This window comes from Bacillus rossius, chromosome 3 (genome assembly GCF_032445375.1).
Source record: "Bacillus rossius redtenbacheri isolate Brsri chromosome 3, Brsri_v3, whole genome shotgun sequence".
In the NCBI taxonomy this organism is placed as follows: Eukaryota; Metazoa; Arthropoda; class Insecta; order Phasmatodea; family Bacillidae; genus Bacillus; species Bacillus rossius.
Genome location: NC_086332.1, coordinates 29,061,181 through 29,080,501, shown reverse-complemented (window position 1 = coordinate 29,080,501; position 19,321 = coordinate 29,061,181). Strand labels below are relative to the sequence as shown.

General features: G+C 35.4%; 1 protein-coding gene across 4 annotated transcripts in view; it reads right to left on the bottom strand.

Annotated features, from left to right (window-relative positions):
* Positions 1–533: 533 nt before the first annotated feature.
* LOC134530443 (armadillo-like helical domain-containing protein 3) overlaps positions 534–19,321 on the bottom strand; it is a 37,065-nt gene continuing 18,277 nt past the window's right edge. For all 4 annotated transcript variants that reach the window (XM_063365262.1, XM_063365265.1, XM_063365264.1 and 1 more), the window contains exons 10-16: positions 12,067–12,287; positions 10,169–10,401; positions 7,828–7,954; positions 4,389–4,464; positions 4,204–4,282; positions 2,743–2,859; positions 534–792 (exon numbers count right to left, since the gene is read on the bottom strand). In XM_063365262.1, coding sequence (XP_063221332.1) covers positions 700–792; positions 2,743–2,859; positions 4,204–4,282; positions 4,389–4,464; positions 7,828–7,954; positions 10,169–10,401; positions 12,067–12,287 — 946 coding nt within the window. In that variant the 3' untranslated portion in view covers positions 534–699. The remainder of the gene's footprint in view (positions 793–2,742; positions 2,860–4,203; positions 4,283–4,388; positions 4,465–7,827; positions 7,955–10,168; positions 10,402–12,066; positions 12,288–19,321) is intronic.

Genomic DNA, 19,321 nt, shown 5'->3' with positions numbered 1-19,321 from the left:
GGGGGGGGGGTAGAGAGCACTAATTGAGTTTGTTTCAGGGTCTCTCCCATTTCCTGTGACTCCCTTCATCAACTTACTTCTGCAGTGGTAAAACTAATTTTTTTATTCGTATATAATTTTTGTTGTCTATACAGACTTTGCAAATCAATCACTCTTACTGACATGCTGCATCAGAAAATCTCTGGTTCTGAAAAAGTCTTGAAATTGGTTTTCTAGGTATTTGTAGACATCCTGTACAAATATACAAATATAAGTTTTAATTTTTTTTATTCTAAGTGGTGGATTTTGTAAAGAAAACAATAACCTCATATTTTTCATACAGCAACAAATGATGCATCTTAATATTAAAATAAGGATGCATACTGTCTGATGCCAACGAATATGCTCGTGAATGTAATCTTTAGTAAAGGTGTTATAAATTCTACTTTGCTGTTAAATTTTAAACACAGCCACATCTTGGTCTAGGCTAACTCTGTGCTAAGGTCAAATTTAAAAACCAAAAACCAGGCATAATAATACATATTGAACACAGGTGTTTTCAAATTCTTTATTTAAATAACTCGCAGTAAATTCTCAAAATAATGTGATGTGCAAGATGGCACTACACATGGCAATCCCCATCCCTAACAAATAAATGTACATATGTACATACAAAAAAAACTTTGTACACACAACTCATTCAAACAGTTCAGTCTATCTTCAAGATATTGTGGAGAACTCCTGTAAGATGACTTGAAGATCTAGGGTAGCAAAGTCAATACTTTGCCTGGTGTCTGCCACCATGCTGCGAACCTGTATCATCAAGAACAATAGCAATAGGCCAATCAGGTCATTTGGGGGAGAGAAAAAATAGAACTGGTACCTTAGCAACTGAAACATCTAATTATGATTTATTATTACTTCATGCTGTGTGGAAAAATGTACACATAACGTAAAAAAAAACAACTTCCAGTTTCTTTTTTCATCATGTTCTGGCAGTCTGTCACAATCAAGCTATAATTGCTTTTTAAAAATAAACTTTTTATCACCTACACTGTTAGTACATATGCTACAACACACTCTTCACTGCCACATCAGTAAAATTAACTTTCGTATTTGTTTGCTCTCTCAACATAAATATTATTTTGACCCATTTTTTGTGTAACGCTAACATTAACATGTCTTCCAAATTAAAATAGTGTTCTTTGTGGGTATTTGTAATACCTCGCAGACAAAGAGTTTGAGAAAAAACCCTCCAACACCCAGAATCTTGGCCCTGTGAAAAAGGCCAGTTCTGGAAGTCAAACTTCATTTTTCTGCTATGATTGCTGAGGAGTTGGAAGAATTTCTGACAAACTTCCTGATAAATGATCCTCTTATTCCTTTCATTCACCAAGAGTGGTTTCTTTTGATGAAAAACATAGGAAGAAGGGGGTTTCAAACAAAATGTAATGGACAACATTTCAAATGCTTCTCATTTTAAATTTGATCAGCTCAGTGATGCAAGATGCACATGAACAGTTAATCCTATTCTTCCAGCGCTGCTTAATTTGTTTTTATGGAAATACACCGGTAGAGAGAGGTTTTTTCTTTCAACAAGAGAAATCACTGATAGTTCAAAGATTAGTTCATGATTAAAAATCTTTTCACTTCCAGGTGATTTTAATTTTTAGACTAGTGAGAGTACATACTTACAACTCAGATTGTGTAAAATTACAGCACCATTAATATATTTTACACAACTATTTTGTGATTTGGTTTTTCAAAGGCGTTTCATATCTCGCTCATAAATACAAAAAAAAAATGATTTTGGAATTTTGCAATGCTTCAGAAAAAAGGAAGGAAGACCTATGGATGAAAAAGAATTAACAGAATGAGGTGTTAAATGCAAGAAAAAGAGCAGCACACAAAATCAAGTTACTAAAAATGAAAAATGAAAAATTGCTCAATGATAAAAAAAAGGAGAATCATTAGAATTAGAGATAGAATTGAAGTACTCAAGAAAAGTGTATAAAATGATTTTTGTATACCATATTAAAAAAAAATAATGCATAAAACTTAAAATTTTAGGCCATAAAGAATTTTTTAATGGTCCCCAAAAGTCACTAATTTTTTTTCTGTTGGAACCTTATAAGACACCCTGCATCAGGTATTATTTGTTTGTTTAGCATGTTGAGAAAAAAAGCTTAGTTGAAAAACTGCTTCACTTATACAATTTTTTTAACTGTTTTCTGGTGAACCTCCGCAGCAGATGTGAGGAATGCAATGGTTGCCGGCTATTTGCTGTAGGGGGAGGAAGTCGCTACTCAATTTTTCTTTCCTTCCTTCTCCTGCACACCTCATGGCCAGCAGATTTTTGATTGCCTTATCAGGTTTTTAACATTCTGCCACCAAGCAATAACCAAGCCTCCTCATCTAAAATGAAACAAAAATATATATATATTTTTCCCCCTTCTCCTTGTAGACTGTAATCATAACTATTTTCTGTCTATCTCTTGCTCTCGTTCAGGGGCCCTATAGTCAACATTCTATTTTAATACTCCTGGAAGGGGGGGGGGGGGGGGTGAAATGTATTACCTGGGCCATTACCTACAGTAAAACTCTTTCAAGATGTCCCTAAAGATAAGTTTACTCGAAACATTCAACTGCTTTTGTCCCATCAATTTTGCCTCAAGCATTTTAAAAGGTTTTGTTTTGAACAGCTGTTCCCACCACAAGATAAGCCCTAAATGACTTTTTCAATCAGAGATGCTGCATGCTCACCATGGCAGTGAAGAAGGCAGCATGGCGAGGTTTTTCAGCGTAACGCTCATACTGATCCAGGCTGTCGTGTAGCTTGAGGGTCAGACTGTCGTAGTTCTTGCGCACCACTTCCAGAATCTGGAAACACATTTTTTGCATAGTGCATATTAAATAGGGCTGTCTGGTTTTTATTGGTCAGTTCAGTTTTACATCAAGATTCTCAGTTCCAGTTTTGGTTCTTATAAAGCAAAAAAAAAATCTTAATTCTACACTACACTATATATGAATAAGGTTAACTGGGTCATTATTTGGTTATTAAAAAGGATTCAAAAACAGAGAAAAGAGGTATACAGTCTTTTCGCTAGCGTATTTTTAAGCTGTCAAACCTTGGTAGGCTAATTGTTGCTGCCATTGAAATTCTGACAGCGAAGATACATTCAAATTTTTTGGTTCTGCTTTTTTGGCACTCATTTATATATTTTACATGCAATTCAAATGTAATTTTTTCTTTGTAGTCTTCTGTTTTTGATCAACTTTGTTTTATAAAGCAATGCATTTGTTTACATACTTTGTTTAGGAGTTGGCCTTTAAAGTATGAATGGCCAGAAATCATAATCCAACCAGCAAAAACAATAACACCAATATATGAAAGGAATTGAAAGACTACACATTGTTTCAAATATGTTTGTGCCATAACAATATGTTTTGTTGTTATTTGAAATTTCTTATTTGTTAAAGCAGACATCACACATAATAAAAGTTTGAAACAGCCAGGCAACATAAACTTAAGGAATTACATTTTAATAAAATATATTTTAACAAAGACAAGAAATAACATAATAAAGCTTGGCCTAAAAATGGTTGAAACTAAGATGGCATCTTTCAGTTCCTATTTCTTCCCAAATTTGTTGTAAACTATACTCCATGGCATAAATTTTTTGTGCATGATAAACATATTGCTACATGAGATAACAAACGTACAAAAAAATACCAGAAACCAAAACAGAAATTTGAAAAGTTATTTGCTTCAACAATGCCTTGGAGTAAATGTTTGTGGTTTACTGAATAAAATGTGTTGAGATGTCATGATGCCACTCATTATTTTCTGTCACATTTATCCATGCACTAATTATCAGTCGCACCAAAATATTATTTGACTGCATGTGAATAACCATGGTTGTGCTACATCCACGCCCAAGACCAAATGGACCCACATCTAATGTGGAAGTGCAAATTTATCTTGCTCTTTCCAATAGTAAAAAACTTGACATTTTGTAACTTGTATGCAGTGTCACCTTACTACAATACAATTTTTTTCATTTACAACTGGATTTGATTCAGTTTTTCTAATCAAATTACAAATTGTTTGATTTGTATACGTAATTTACAAAGCTTTACAAATGCTTAGGAATAATGCGAACTAATCTATATTTAATATAAATAACTATTTACAACAATAAATAGATTTGGGAGAAGCTTTACCTGATCTTCTGAAGGTGTTGATAATGCCTGGCTGGCCAACCATGCTTCGATCTTCGGAGAAAAGTGATTGATGATAGCTCTAGAATTAAGAGGCAAAATTTGCTTATATAAGAAATAACGTTCAAGGCAGTCCGTATCACCAAAATATTTAAATTTTAATTCACAACTGAACTGGTGCACCTTACCTGACATTGATCAGACTGTTTATGAGTTTCAATGCATTCTCTTTGAACTCTCCATCATTTGTTGAGTACCGCATTGCTGAAACATCAACAAAAAATCTTACATAATGTGTTAAATTGCTACAATATATCAACTCACAAAATTAAAATAGCTGACCTTGGTGGTGTAGGGGTCAGAATACCTGATTTGCGATCCTAAGGTCATGAATTCAAGTCCCATTTCAAGCATAGGTGTTTTTAGAATTAAGTGGAGAGGTTAAGAAACTTCAAAAATCTAACATTGTACATACTATAAACTATAATTGCAACGGCTCTTTTGTGGCTGCCAGCGACCTAGACTTAACTGACTTTTTACAGTGGGTGCAACCACAGTTCGGCAATTTACATAAAAACACTTCTCTCATTGCAACCTATACCTAAAACTGTCAACTCATCACCGTACACATCTGTTCCTGATCTCATCTACACATGATTATGTTTAATGTCCTAAGCCATTTTCATTTCTTTTATCTTTTCACCCACTCCATCTCCATTATAACAGAGCAAACCCAACTTATGGATTTGCAACCCATATTACTGATGGCTAAGAGGAACATTGACGAACCTCACATAAATAGAACACAGAGACAAACACTCCGTGGCATTGTGTGCTACCATACTAACTTAACCCAATACAGATCAGCATCATTTAGTTTTCCAGAGCCAAGTCTCAAGTCAGGCACCAGAATTTTTCACTTCATTGCCCCGGGGATTCCAGTATAGACACACAAACCATTACCAATAAAGATAGCTGCTGCCAACTACAAAATACCAAAATGCCCCTAGAAACAAGTGTTTTGTTGTCTGGGCACTTTAAAGCTGAGATCACAAGTGCACATGCCATATCACCCAAAACCTGCTAACATCATATTATCCGTACAAATTTAAAAACTTTAAAAAAATTAGATACGAAAGCTTTTTTTTTTTACAGAAACACTTTTAATTACTGCACATCTTAGCATTATTATTAGTAATTTTGAAAGTACAATGGAACCTTAACACTATGGAACTGAAAATGGCAAAAAAAATTCTCGTAACAAGTGCTTGTAAGAAATGACTAAGGATGAAATACTAAGTCCAAAGATTCTTACACCTTTTGAAAATGTACTAATGTATAGTCATATCTAGAAAACAGTGTATCAATGAGAAAAATGTAGAGAATCATAATTTTTACTAATTTTTAAAGCAGTAGTTTTTTTTCTGGCAAATCTCCACACGGCGTACTGTGTTGTGCTTCTCCACTCCAACTCCCACATGTTCAGATCCTTAATTTTTAAGCACTCTTTGCGGTAAGAACAGCTTAAGAGGAAAAATTACACATTCTGCATCTAAACTGTGTTACTTATGCCGCTTTAACCACACACGTTTACTACCTTCTCAATCTCCACTTAATTAATTGCTGTATCTACCAAAATAGGGGCTGAGGTTTTTATTCTTAAAAACTTCTCTTGAAAACATAGGTCTACCTGGGATAGCACACCAAGAAAAAAAGAAAAGAAAAAAAGCAGCAGACTTGTGCGAATAACATAATCACCCATAATACAGTATTAATTTACATTCTTATTTTGATTCAATATGTGAATTAAGTGACTTTTTATACCTAATACATTACAGTAAAAGTATGCTTACCTAAACTTCAAAATACTCCTTTCCTAAGAGTAAACATTGACCTAAATTGTATGGTAGATACGTTACTCTAATCCAAATTTTACTTTGTAGTTTTTGAGGGATATTTACAATTACCTACCTGTTATGGGTTATTGTGTTGATATGTGGCACATCAGCAACACAGATTCCAAAACGAGAAAGAAACTTTCCTGATTGTAATTACAAACTTAAAAGTTGTACATTATGCCAAACAGGCGAACAGTGCAGCAGCGTGCCAATATGAGGTCTGCAAGAAGAATGTCTGGTGAAGAATGTAGAAACACAAGCTTTCAAAAGTGGGTGAAAGTAATTATGTGGAGGTAGAAATTATTTTTTGTTTGTTTATTGAGGGACAGCAAATTAAATTGTCAACCTCTTTTCAAATAAATACAGTGGATGTTTTGCACTTCAACTGAATCACCTATGCCACTTTTGAGCGCTGTAATTATTATGCCTCCTGAACCTCGGCAAGGAAGAGGTATGAGATACGGTAACACTTCAGAATACGTAATGAGACAAAAAGCAAAGAGGGGTTGAAGAGTTTGTTCCAATGTTCCTGCTACTTCTTTCTCTCTCCATCCCAGAGCTGCCCCTGAAGGGGCTCTCTTCTCTGCCACCCTTCCTGGCTCCCTCGTCTGTCGCTGTATGCTTTACTTCATACGTTAGCTTTCTGAAGGATGGCTTTTGTTCTGCAGTGGCCATTATTTACCACTCGTGAGTATTTTTCATAATTTTTCCATATTATTGGCATGTAGGTCTGTGCAAATATCGGTTTTTTAGTTCTAATCAAAAAGGAACACCAAATTATTTTCTAATAATAATGGTAAAAATGAGAATTGGAATTGCACTAAACAAATTTTTTTTTTTCACATCATACAACATATACTGAAAGAAAAAGGGAAATTACACACTTAATACTGAAAAAGGTTAGTTGGATTAAGTCAGCTACAATAATTACACGTAAAATGTTGTTAAAGTATTACCTAACCAACCTTCCACTTCAGTTTTTATTCACCTTATTTCCCAAAACTGACTACTCTAAGTAAAAAAATCTGATCCATTACACAACAAAAATTATTCTGTATTCACGTGAATAACTAGTTTTGAAGTGTTATATTAGTTTTCATATAACATTTCAAAACTAGTTATTCACGCGTATTCATTAACAGCAGCCAGGTAAACAGTATTTACATTCAGCAATATTTCCTCTGAAATCCGGAACCATTGTTTACATTAATTATTTTAATAGTAAGTCCAAATGTTTATTATAGATATGTACATACATATAGGTAGTAGAGCAAATGTGAATATTAATTTATACGCCATTGTAACTATCGCTTTCACACATCAAAACTTGGCATTTACATTGCACAAATTACCTAAATGTAACAGTGAACATTGTTCAAGACAAACTCACGAGGTATGTTAAGTCCAATACTCGTTACCAGTTTTGAATATTCATTATTTTGAAGTGTTAGTATTCAAATTAAAATCATATACAAATAATATCCATACTCAAAAATTTCTCAGGTCTACTGGCATGGCAAGACAAAACTAAAAATATCTTTCCAAGCTTTGTTTCAAATTAACAGGCACAAGCACATAACACGTACTCTAGGCCATTAATGTTGGCTTCTACAAGGGTTGTACGCTAGGTCTGTGCTTTGCTGAGCCATGAAATGGAAATTATCAAAATGCAGTTAGACATAGATCGCTGCAACTAGCTACCCAAGCATTCTGCAAGTTAAAAACTTACCCATAGAATATAAGTTGTCAAAAACCTGATTCATTCTGATCAGTTCGTAGTAAAGCTCGTCATAGCTGCCAGGTGATGGCAGGAATGTATCGCCGTACGTGATGAACAGGTTGAATAGGTTCAGCACCTGGGTGATGCATTTACTGATCAATGTCTCATTAATGACAGTCAAAGTAGCAGCATGCTTCACACTGTTACTGCTGTCTATAGCCGAGAAACAGAGCAATGTAACTCCTAAATTGCCTTTTTGAAGTTTATAAATTAGGACTTCATTTTACATGGTGAAATTTAGGCATACGTCACTGTGGTTCTCTGCCATCATTAATGCAACACTAAATACAAAAAAAAAAAATAAAATAAAGGAACAGATTTATACTACATATTATTAGAGAAAACTTATTTGGTAGATAGCAATAAAAAATAACACCAAAAGCAACTTTATACATTGTGTGCACAGAAATTTAAGCTAATATCTACATGTACTGCAAATTTTCTCACACTACGTATAATCTATCATAGACCTGCCGTTTTTTATGGACTTTATCCGTTTTCACTGATATTTGAAGAGTAAAACGGATTGGCGGAAAAACCAGCGACATTCACGGATATTTACAATTGTTGGGCCAATTTTTTCCCCATTAAAATTATGTTCCTGTGAATATTAACATTTTACCCCATTTTTAAGACAGAGAGGTCTGATGGTGAACAACTCTCATCACATGTGACGCCATGAACTTCCAAGCTTTATAGCAACCGACCAAAAACATTTACCTAAAGGTACCATTTGTACAGCAATATCAATGACCGTGAGGTAAATGTTTTTTGGTATGTTGGAAGATTAGAAGTGTCATGGTGGTACTCTGTTTTTGAATTATTTGCAGTTTGAGTTTTCGACACAATGTTGTTTAAATAAGTTTATATGACTTCTAGATGTGTTATGATGGTGAAAAGGCATCCATCTCCAAATGAATCTTCGTACAAATAAAGTAATCATAAATTTTTTTGCAACTGTTAAAATAGTCTAGGCTTGTCAAAACAATACGTTCAACCGTCTGTTTTCCTGAAATTATGAACAAAATGTGACAGGGTGTGTTGAAACATCTTCGGCAGCATGAAAGTATCTAAACATTGTTCATACAGCAATTGACGAGTTGCGTAGCAAAATATTTCTTGAAAATTTTTCCATCTTAAAACCAGACAGCAAAATGACATAAAAAAACCGAAGTGCTCAACTAATTCTCACAATAGAAAGTATTCTATTTTTGTGTTTAAATTTAATAACAAACTTATAGCACTTCAAAGATTTATCAACAAAATATCAAAGCTGACTAATTTCTAAACACCTAGCTTAATAATTAAGTTAAGAATAAATACTAGAGGTCTACGGGAATTACATTTTTACTTCGGGATGGGATTTGGTCAGGAAAGATATTAGATTTTTAGGATTGGCATTGGGAGCAACAGTACTGAAATTATGTCACAACTTCTTGTGCAGAAAAAAATATTAACCATTAGTAACCAAAAACATCTCATCAATCCCATAAACTATTAATAGTCCACATTATTTCAAGTTTACAAAAAAAAATTATTGATACATAAGGACAAATAATAAGCAACATATAATGGAAATAAAAACAAACATATTATTCCTTGCTATTTCCTGTAATTTATTTCTGATCATACATGATGATTAACTCCAACCACTCCGATGTTTTTGAAAGAAACAGAAATTTATGGCTTAAATATTTGAAACCAAGATGACGTCTTTCAGTTTCTATGATAAAAACAGAGTTTTGTGTCTTTTGAATGTGACGCGTTTAGCAACATTGTTCATTGCTGCTCTCGTGAAGTTCATTTTCAAACATAACCTAATTATATGGTAAAGATGTTTATGTTCAATATTATTAAAAATATGTTTGATCATGTTAAGTACTTTATTTAGTCTTGAGTTTTTATTTCTAACCACATTTATGAACGAGGGTTAAATTACGTTTCCCAGATATGTGCGTTTTTGTGATACCTTTGTGCTTTGTCTGATCAATACAGGCAAAAAGTAACGGTTTGTTACGTGACATAGATTGTGACAAAAACATAAGCATATGATGTTTTTAAATATATAAAAAATTGTTTGCCTAAAATTTGTACTATTAAAAAATGGGTTTTCGTGAAGCATTATCCAGAGAAGAAAAATTATTTTCCCGAAGTTCAGGAATCGTCTTTTTCCTGACTTTTATCCCGAGTTTCGGGATCCTGTCCACCTCTAATAAATACATGTATTGAGATCTAAGGTAGAGGAGATTTATCAGTCTCACAAATATTAGCCTGAATTGACTTTCTGTACCTGCAGTGCAAGGTTGAAGATGTTCATTTTGCGAGCCAAGTGATTCTCGTTGGCCAGCAGAAACTTGAGGAGAGAGATGAGAGCTGTCCACAACTCCTTCCACTGATAGTTGAGCCGGACACGGCACTTCTTCTGGTAGCACAGTACCCTATGCACGACGCCCAAGCAATGGAGGTACAACTCCATAGGCAATTTCTTCATCATGTGGCTCATAAGGAACTCAACTAGCAGATCTATGTAGAAACAAAAAAAAATTCTTCATTAGGGCAGCCAGAAAAATAATGGTAGAAAGTTGTAAAAAGTATATATGCACTATTTTGTAGTTGATTCACTACATTATCAAAATTTAATATTTCCTCTGACCCAGCATACAAACAATACTGATTTATCTGCTTCAGCCCCTTCATTCACACTTAATTCCTGCCTAGTCTCACATGCTATTTTGGTATATAGGTACTTTTCTAGTTATTGATGGCTTTTCCTGGAAATTCATCATACATATAAGTTTTTTATTACATTTTTTGTTTTATCACAGATTTTATCTCATTTTGTAGTAAGAAACCTCTTAAAAGGTTCCACGCATTATCTTGTAAACAAATGTTATACACAATACTCATATACATATATATACACACACACACGTGTGTGTGTGAGTACATTACACCTTGCAGCCACAACTACTCACCAGAGAGCACTGGTGTTTGTGTGTGGTAGTAACCTTGAGTCTCTCATCGCGCGCTATGGTAGTCACGTTTCGGTAGCTGTGGTGGTGTGGGAGATTCGAGGTTGCAAGTGGTAGACCTCGGGCATTTTCACATATTTAGTAGACTAAAGTGTCCTATAAAATGTTTGGAATCTCTCATAATGTTCGGGATTTCTCCAGTTCAGTGTGTGTGTTGACCTGCGAGTTGACCACCAACCCCCGTCATCGAGTATACTACAATGAGTGAGAATGTACTACAATGAACTGGACCAGAATGAAAGCAAAGCGGGGATGTCCTCAAATTTCCTTGACAAATGTTTTTTTTTAAAAATAATATATTTTGCAATGTTCTTGAACGAATAAAGAAAATGCACTTCCACCATCCTCATATTGCTGGCCAATTTTTTTTTACTCCACTTTCATTATTTCCAACAGAATCTGCATTCACCATTTTATAGTGAGCATGACTACAGTATGTGCTAAAACACCTTCTGAAGGTAAAAAAAATTGCTTTCGCACGCTGGATGATGATCTACTAGAGCATAAATTTTTGTGCTCAAATTACCATCATTGAAGAACTTCATTGACTTTTCCACAATTTAGAGTAAATTCCCTGAACATTTTCTGACAACTTTCCAGAGTTTTCCCTAATCTTTCTTGACTTCCCATAATGTGGCTACTGTGCTACAGATATAGAGACCAGATTACATGGTGAATTGCAATAAAACAAAAAAGTACGTCAAAACACTGGAATGCAAGTTATATCACAGAATTAAGTGGCATTTAACAAAAAACTTAATTCCAATCGTAAAAATAAAAAAAATAAAAATCTTTCAATGTTTGGAATTCAAAGGAACGTTGTAATTCCCACACAAAAAAACAAAAATTGTACCAAAGTGAATGAACCAGAAAAAAATAATTAAAAATTTTTTTTGGTGTATCTCTAATTAATCACTATTTATTTTTTATCGTTCTAAGTGTATCTGTTTTAAACTGATTTATTACAAACTGCAACTGCAACAAACTGCAACACATGTATATATTACCGTAGTTTTGGTGGAGCAAGTATTACAAAACAACTTTCATGAAATTAAAAAACGTAACAACGAAATCCCCTGTTTTAAAACTGAAACTGGACTGAAAATGAAACCGCGAGATCCCGCCTCCAGCTAACGGACCGCGGACTGTGACCGACCGAGCAGGGTGGCCGCCAGCGGCTGCGACGGAGCCAGCTTGTCCGGCGCCAGCTTGCGGTGCCTCATGGGGAGCCGGTGCAGCTGCACCTTGAACACCAGGTTGACGTCGTGCATCAGCGAGTTGGCGTACTGGTCCTCTGCCACGCACGTCAGGATCAGGAAGCACAGCTTCACGTTGCTGATGCTCGCCTCCGACTTCGTGTCTTGCATCACGATCGAGCTGCAACACACGCGCACGCGCGCACTCTCTCTCTCCCTCTTCCATCTTCAATTAACCTGTTCATAACCTGCAGTTCACAGGCAACATATCTGACTACCTTTACCATGCTCTATAGTCACCAAGACCGGGAATAAGACTGTATCCAAGTTTGCCGGAGTGGAGTCAGATCACACTAAATGCATTTCTAGATGGCCGATACGCCTAAAACTTTATTATCTCATCGAGTTAAATCGCTATACGTAAATTGTAAAACTTATAAAAAATTTTTATTCCCTTACATACATCAAGAGAGATTTCATAATGAGGGCTTGGCAAGTTACTTCTGTGTACAAATTAAATGTGCTGAAAGGGGTGTAATCCCTAGCAAACTCGTACATCTTTAAATATTTTGTAGCGTGGTAAATCCAGCTTACTCTTCCACTCATGATTTAGCTCACTTTACAGTTCACAAATTCTAGTTTTGTTTTGTCACTCTACTGATTAATTATTTTCTTTAACCATTATTATGAATAAAATAATAAAGCTACTAAAGAAAACAAGTATATAAACTAGGAAAAAATGAGCTACAGTAATCACAGTGTGACCAATAGTGAATGTTTGACAAAATATACTCATATTAAGCCTGCTTTATAAATCTATATCAAAACTGTTGTAAAGCCAAAATAAGTTAGAAATAAGTAGTGTAACATTGCAGAATTTCCACCCCCTACTATTTCTCTCATTTAAATAAGACTATTTTATGTTTAATGTTTTTGTGAATATTATTATTTTTTTTTTTTTCAATATTTTGTTGGGGTTCTAATGATTATTATTAATTTAGGTTATGTTTAGTAGTGTTTTATTACCGTTCTTTATATATTTTAAAACATATTATGGATAGTTGGACGGTAAATTTTGAGAACATACTAGAAGGAGTGAAAAGAAAGGAGGACATGGGAGTGACACACTGTCGCCAGCAGGTCATTTGTCACACCTCAAGATAGTGCATCGTTGGAAAATCCCAGCATGTGAACGTACAACTGCGCAGCAAGAAACTAGAACTTTCGCTGGGTGCTGTCTCGCCAGCCAATCAGGGAGAACCTTGAGGTGGCGTGATTTGTCTCCCCATGCCAGTATTTTTCAGGAAATAATTTGATTGGTGGGTAGGTCCACGGGGACGCCTCCCTTTGTTTTGTTCTTGTAAAAGGACGGTAACTGCGTATTGCGTGTCAGTTGTTTCGTCGTCGGACTGGTGTGACGTCCAGCTGTGGCAACTCACAATACAAAATTTAACTTGTAACAAGAAATTCTTTTTTAAATATAAATGAAATTTTAATAGTGTTTTCACTTGTATTTGTTATTGTTCCGGGTTGCCGAGCCGGCCGAACTCTGGAATGTAACAGTATGAAATAATGCTAAGTTGATAGAACATTTCTTATTTCTTTAAAGCTATCATTTCTTAAGTAGTCTACCAAATTTAACTGCATTAGAGGCATAATAAGTAAAAACAGAACATATACATAGCTAGGGACAAGAGAATGTGGTTTTATTTTTAGGCTAATTTTTCTTTTTAAAAAGAGGCAATTTCAGTGTTATTTTTATTTTTTATGAATTCTGTTAATTCGTAAAATAGATAGCATATTACTAAAAAAATGTGGGACTTAAATGAGTTTATATATACACACATACACACACATCCATACACACTACACACATAAACACACACACAAACATACACACATACACATATATATATATATATTCCACTTGCATCTGTAAATACTTGAAACGATAAAAATATATATTGGCAAGTACATATTTTTGTGTTTGTAAAATGTAACAACATCAAAACTTAAAAATGAGTTACCAATAACATTTGCAAGATAAAAAAAAGTAATATATGTCTCCAATTTAGTATGTACATTTTGGTACACTCTCCCTGCAAAATAAATTACATTAACTGAATTTGCTAAATTAAAAAATTCAGTTTTTGTGATTTAAGGTACTTTTTGATTGTAAATGCTGATTGATTTCATGACAGTAGTTGCATTTTTGTGGTTTATGGTGTATTAACTTGCAATTTCATGTTATATGGGGTACTGACTAGGGTTCTGTGAATATTCAAAATTTCTGAATTCGAGTTCGAATTTTTTGATATTCAATTCGTCAATTCGAATCGAATTCATTTTACAATAATTCAACTTGCAAAATCTGGCCCGGATACACTAATATCATACACCTCCCCCATTTTTAAAAGAAATGTAAATGGACGATTACATCTTCCACTTACAAAAAATTATACAGCGAAACCCCTTATTTACGTTACCGTTATTTATGTTTTCACGTTATTTGAACCATTTTATTTCTGTCCCGTTTTAACCTCATTTGATGTAATGAAATAAATTCCCGTTGTTTACAACGTGCCTATTGCTTTACGCAGTTTATGCCGTTCGTGCTGCTAAAACTGCTTACTAAATTAATTAATCTTATTACAAAGTAATCTGATGTGTAAATCGTGTTTTAAAGACTTTTTAAAAGTTATAAACTTCATCTTTAACGTCTCGGGAGTCGCTTTATACCGCTTATAAAAACGTAAGCAGCGCCAGTTTGGTTGTGTAGATTCCTGTACAGTAGAGCACCCCTTAACCGGAATCATTGGGGGGAGGTCTATTCCGGTTATGGGAAAATTCCGGGTAAGGGGAGTTGCGGTAGGGCCGGCCTCCGGGCCGGTTGAATGACCTTCATTGTTCATTCTAGCAAGCTGGCAGGCACGTGTTTCTTATCTCTGTGGGTGGGTGCGTGTGGTGTGCGTGAGCGAAGAGGATGATGAAGAGGGTTCGGGGGAGGTAGTAGGACTACAGCTGCAGTGTTGTGTTACTTCTGTGTTGACGTGCTAGTGATTCACACTTCCTGGAGAGTGTATAGTAACTGCCACGCACAGTTTACATTTCACATACACAAGAATAACACTTCAAGCATCTCGTTTAAAAACACAGAGATAGAGAAATACAGGTAAATGTAGACTGTTTAACCATATATTAACGTAAAAATATGTACATAATACATATTTGTACACTAAATTATTGTCTACAAACTGAAAGCATCACACGTTGGAAGTAAATGTTACTGGCTATCAGGTGTGTCAGCGTGTGTACTCTCGGACCGGCCGGAATTTTCCGTTTACTTGACATAGTGAAACAATAAAACTACTTACAGCATAAACATCTTTATAGTAATTCACGTCCGACGCGAAAACCAGCGGTGTATTTACGCAATGCGCGGGAAAGACTGGCTATAATTAGCTCTCTGACAGACGTGCGCGCACACAAGACATGTACAGTCAGGCAAAAGAAAAAACGCCTTGTTCCAGTGCGGAAATGTTTCGGAGATGTTTTGTAATGTTTTAATTTTTTTATTTTTTTTTGGAAAATTAGTTCCGGATATCGGGAGTTCCGTTTGTGGGAATTACGGTTGAGGGGTGCTCTACTGTATTACTGTATAGAGCGCGCGCGCGCGTAGTCGAAGATTTATATCGATAGCTCGCAGACTGCATGCACGCGCGCGCTCTGTCAGGAACCGAGTTAACCCGCACGATCGTTACGCGTATAGTTACAAATCACGTTCTTGCTACAGGTTTCTTTTTTTTACGTTGAATAAAATGGTTTTTATTGCATCACTCATTAATTTAAATTATTTGGCGAGCTTTCACAAAGACTACTTTTTAAATAAATGTACTTTCCATGAATAGGTTTTGTTTTTATGGATTACTTTACATTTTTTTTTTGCATAATAGTATTCTCCGTTCACTCTTACCAGGGTTATGGAATAAACAAAGCTTCTTGTAAACAAACATTTTCATTGGCTGCCGGCCGCCGCGCACATGATTCGTGCGCAAGAAATAGTCTCTTGGTTACGTACCATTTCTAAGTATTCTTATACTGCCTTTTTTATAACAACTGTTGTTATATAGCATTATAGTGTTTCACCGTTAATATCCAATACAGTTTAATGTGTCAGCAAGTATTTACTTACAATTATGTTGGCAGACGCCGTGTTTAGTGTACAGTTGATGCCCGGCGCAACAGTTGTATTTCGGATTTGTGCACGCACGGTTTGTTATGGCTGACGCCGGACCGAGTTTTGTAAAGCACAGAACGAGAACGCCTTTGAAAAGTGCACAGAAAACTATTGTGTTGAATGTTTTTAAAACATTTTCTGACAAATATCCGGATTGTTGCGTGAAAGATATCGTGAGTTTAACTGCGGAATTTACGAGTGTTTCGAAGAGCAGTGTGCTTCATGCAAGGAAAGAATTACAGGACACTGGGACATTAACAACTCCCGGGAAGAAAAGGAAACTTGAGTATCCTGTTATCAAAACTTGTGATGATTTTGTGAAGACTGCTATTACGCGTAAAGTGCATAGTTTTTTCTTCGCAAATGAACCACCTACGCTGAACAAAGTGCTACGGTGTTTCCTGTTATATTACTTATCCGTTATTTTATTAGCACCCACTGTACTGAAGTGTGTGTGTTGCAACTAGTGCTTGGCGCACAAGATGAATTCAGCCTATCACTTGCTGACGCGGTGCAGTGATACGACGGTGTTTGTTTATTTTAGGGATAGGCCGGTCGAATCCTCGAATCCTCGAATCCTACCGAATCTCTAGTATTCGAAAGATTCGAAATTCGAGGGAAAAGATTCGGGATTCGAGGAAAAATATTGATGTAAATGTAGTACTTTAAAAACTTAAATGCTTACAATTTACTTGGGCTGTTTACGTTTTCCTTGGAACACATCCTATTGAGGTACAGTAGAACCTCGTTAATACGAGATAATCACGGATTACCGAATTTCACGGACTAGCGATTAAAAGCCCGGAAGATCTTGTCAAGCTTCTCAGACACCGGCGTGCAGCTGGGTTAAGGCCGTTCAGGGTAAGGGCCGGCCGTCTTCGAATTAGTGTCTCGGCTTAAAAAAATACAGCACTGCCCAGCCATTAGTTCACGGTCATTTACAACAGCCGAAGAGAGAAAGATAAGATCGTGCTGACCTTGCACCCTCCCCCCTCGAGCACTTCGTACAGCCGAATGCCAGCCAGACACGTCACTCGCCAGGCGCCTGCCATGCGTTGGCGGGTGGAAACAAACAAAGGGAGACGGGAAGAAGAAGTCAGGACATCCCCCTAAAGTTTAAAGAGTGACAAATGTGACAGCTGAAAGGGGGGCGACACAAAGGGTCGGTACAAACAGCGTTGCAGAGTTTGGCGGCCCACGCGATGGCTTGTAGTGTTTGCCAGCCGCCGGCCCGCGTGACGTTAATTTTAAGCGCTGACAATTTTTACTTCTCTTTTTTTTCTTCTCTTTTAAATCGTCCCGGATTATCCGATTCCCGAATTAGCGCATCACGGATTAACGAGGTTCTACTGTATTGTACTTTTAATTCGTTATTATATAAAAAAAATTATGAAGCATGTACTGATTTGGGAAACTTACTTTATATTCATGAACATGGATGCATTGTCGCTACATTGGCATTAAATAAGGCATAAATCACATATGTATTCTCAGAATATGCTAAAAAATAAAATAAAGCACATTTAGGATCTAGACTAAATATGAATCTTGTTTTTTTAAAATAACTTTACCGAGAAATCTGTTACTTAGTAATACAACAATAATGCCGACTTTCATCACAAGTTATGGTCGCACATGTAGTAATAACAATTAAATAATGAATGACAAAAATTAATACATTATACAATTATTATTTTAATCGCAATTCAATTTTAAATATGCTGATACACGTTCTATTTATGAATTTTTTTAGGACCAAGTTTGGTTTGTGTAGACTACCAACGTTAAAATATGTATTATCTGAGAATTCCATGATGGCCAACCAATGAATTTGTTAGCCAATCATTTTTTGCAACATAAAAAATAACTAATATTAATATAAAAAATTTTAATGGGTAAACTAGAGAAAACACCCCGTCACTTTTAACTTCGGGCATATTATGCTTTAGTGAGGCTTAATTTTAAAAGACGCACGACAATATTTCTTATGGTCTAAAACTATTGAAGCCAAGATGGGGCCTTTCAGTTTCCATTAAATATTTCAGGAAAGCGTTTACCTTCATTTGGGACTTTAAACAAATGTCAAGTTGGTAACTACAAAATATTGTTCCGTCGGATGTTGAAATTCGTTTTCCGATTTCCGTGGATACATGAATCACTGTACTCACAGATAATGCCTGAATGCCTTAAATCCACCAAGTCGGATTCTACAGCAATTGATGAAGTGACCAGATTCTTACGTGATCCTACAGTTAACCCAGAAATAAACATTCTCGAATACTGGAAAACTCAGTCTGCGTGTTCACCCAGGCTACATAAACTGTCCAAAAAATATTTGTGTTCACCACCAGCGACAGTGTTCTCTGAACGTTTGTTCAGCACTGCAGGAAAAATATGGGACCAAAAACGGAATCGTCTTGATCCAGACCGTGTCAAAATCCTTGTTTTTTTAAATAAAAATTTTAAGGGTTAAATAATTCTGCATAATGTTTAATTTTTTCTCTTAACTTATTATTATTATAAATCCTTGTTTTTTTAAATAAAAATTTTAAGGGTTAAATAATTCTGCATAATGTTTAATTTTTTCTCTTAACTTATTATTATTATAATTAACCCTTGAGAACTGGATTCGGATTCCAGGGGTGGATTCGAGGTACTGTTTGGGATTCGGATTCGAGATTCGGATTCGAGAAAAATGGGATTCGAACCATCACTAGTTTATTTCAAAACTCAGCTAAGAGTGAACCCACGGTCTCACCCCCAATTATAAATTTGATTTTAGAATAAAATGTGCAATGCTTAAACGATAAAAACGGTAAATTTGTTATTTTTCTTTTGTACCACTTCCTTATGCTGATATTTTTATTAATATTTTTATCCTTGAAAGTCAAACATGCACCATGTCGATGAACTCACCTTTCTTCATGAAAATTTGAAATGATTTGTGAAGTGATTTATGTTAGTGCTACAGACATATA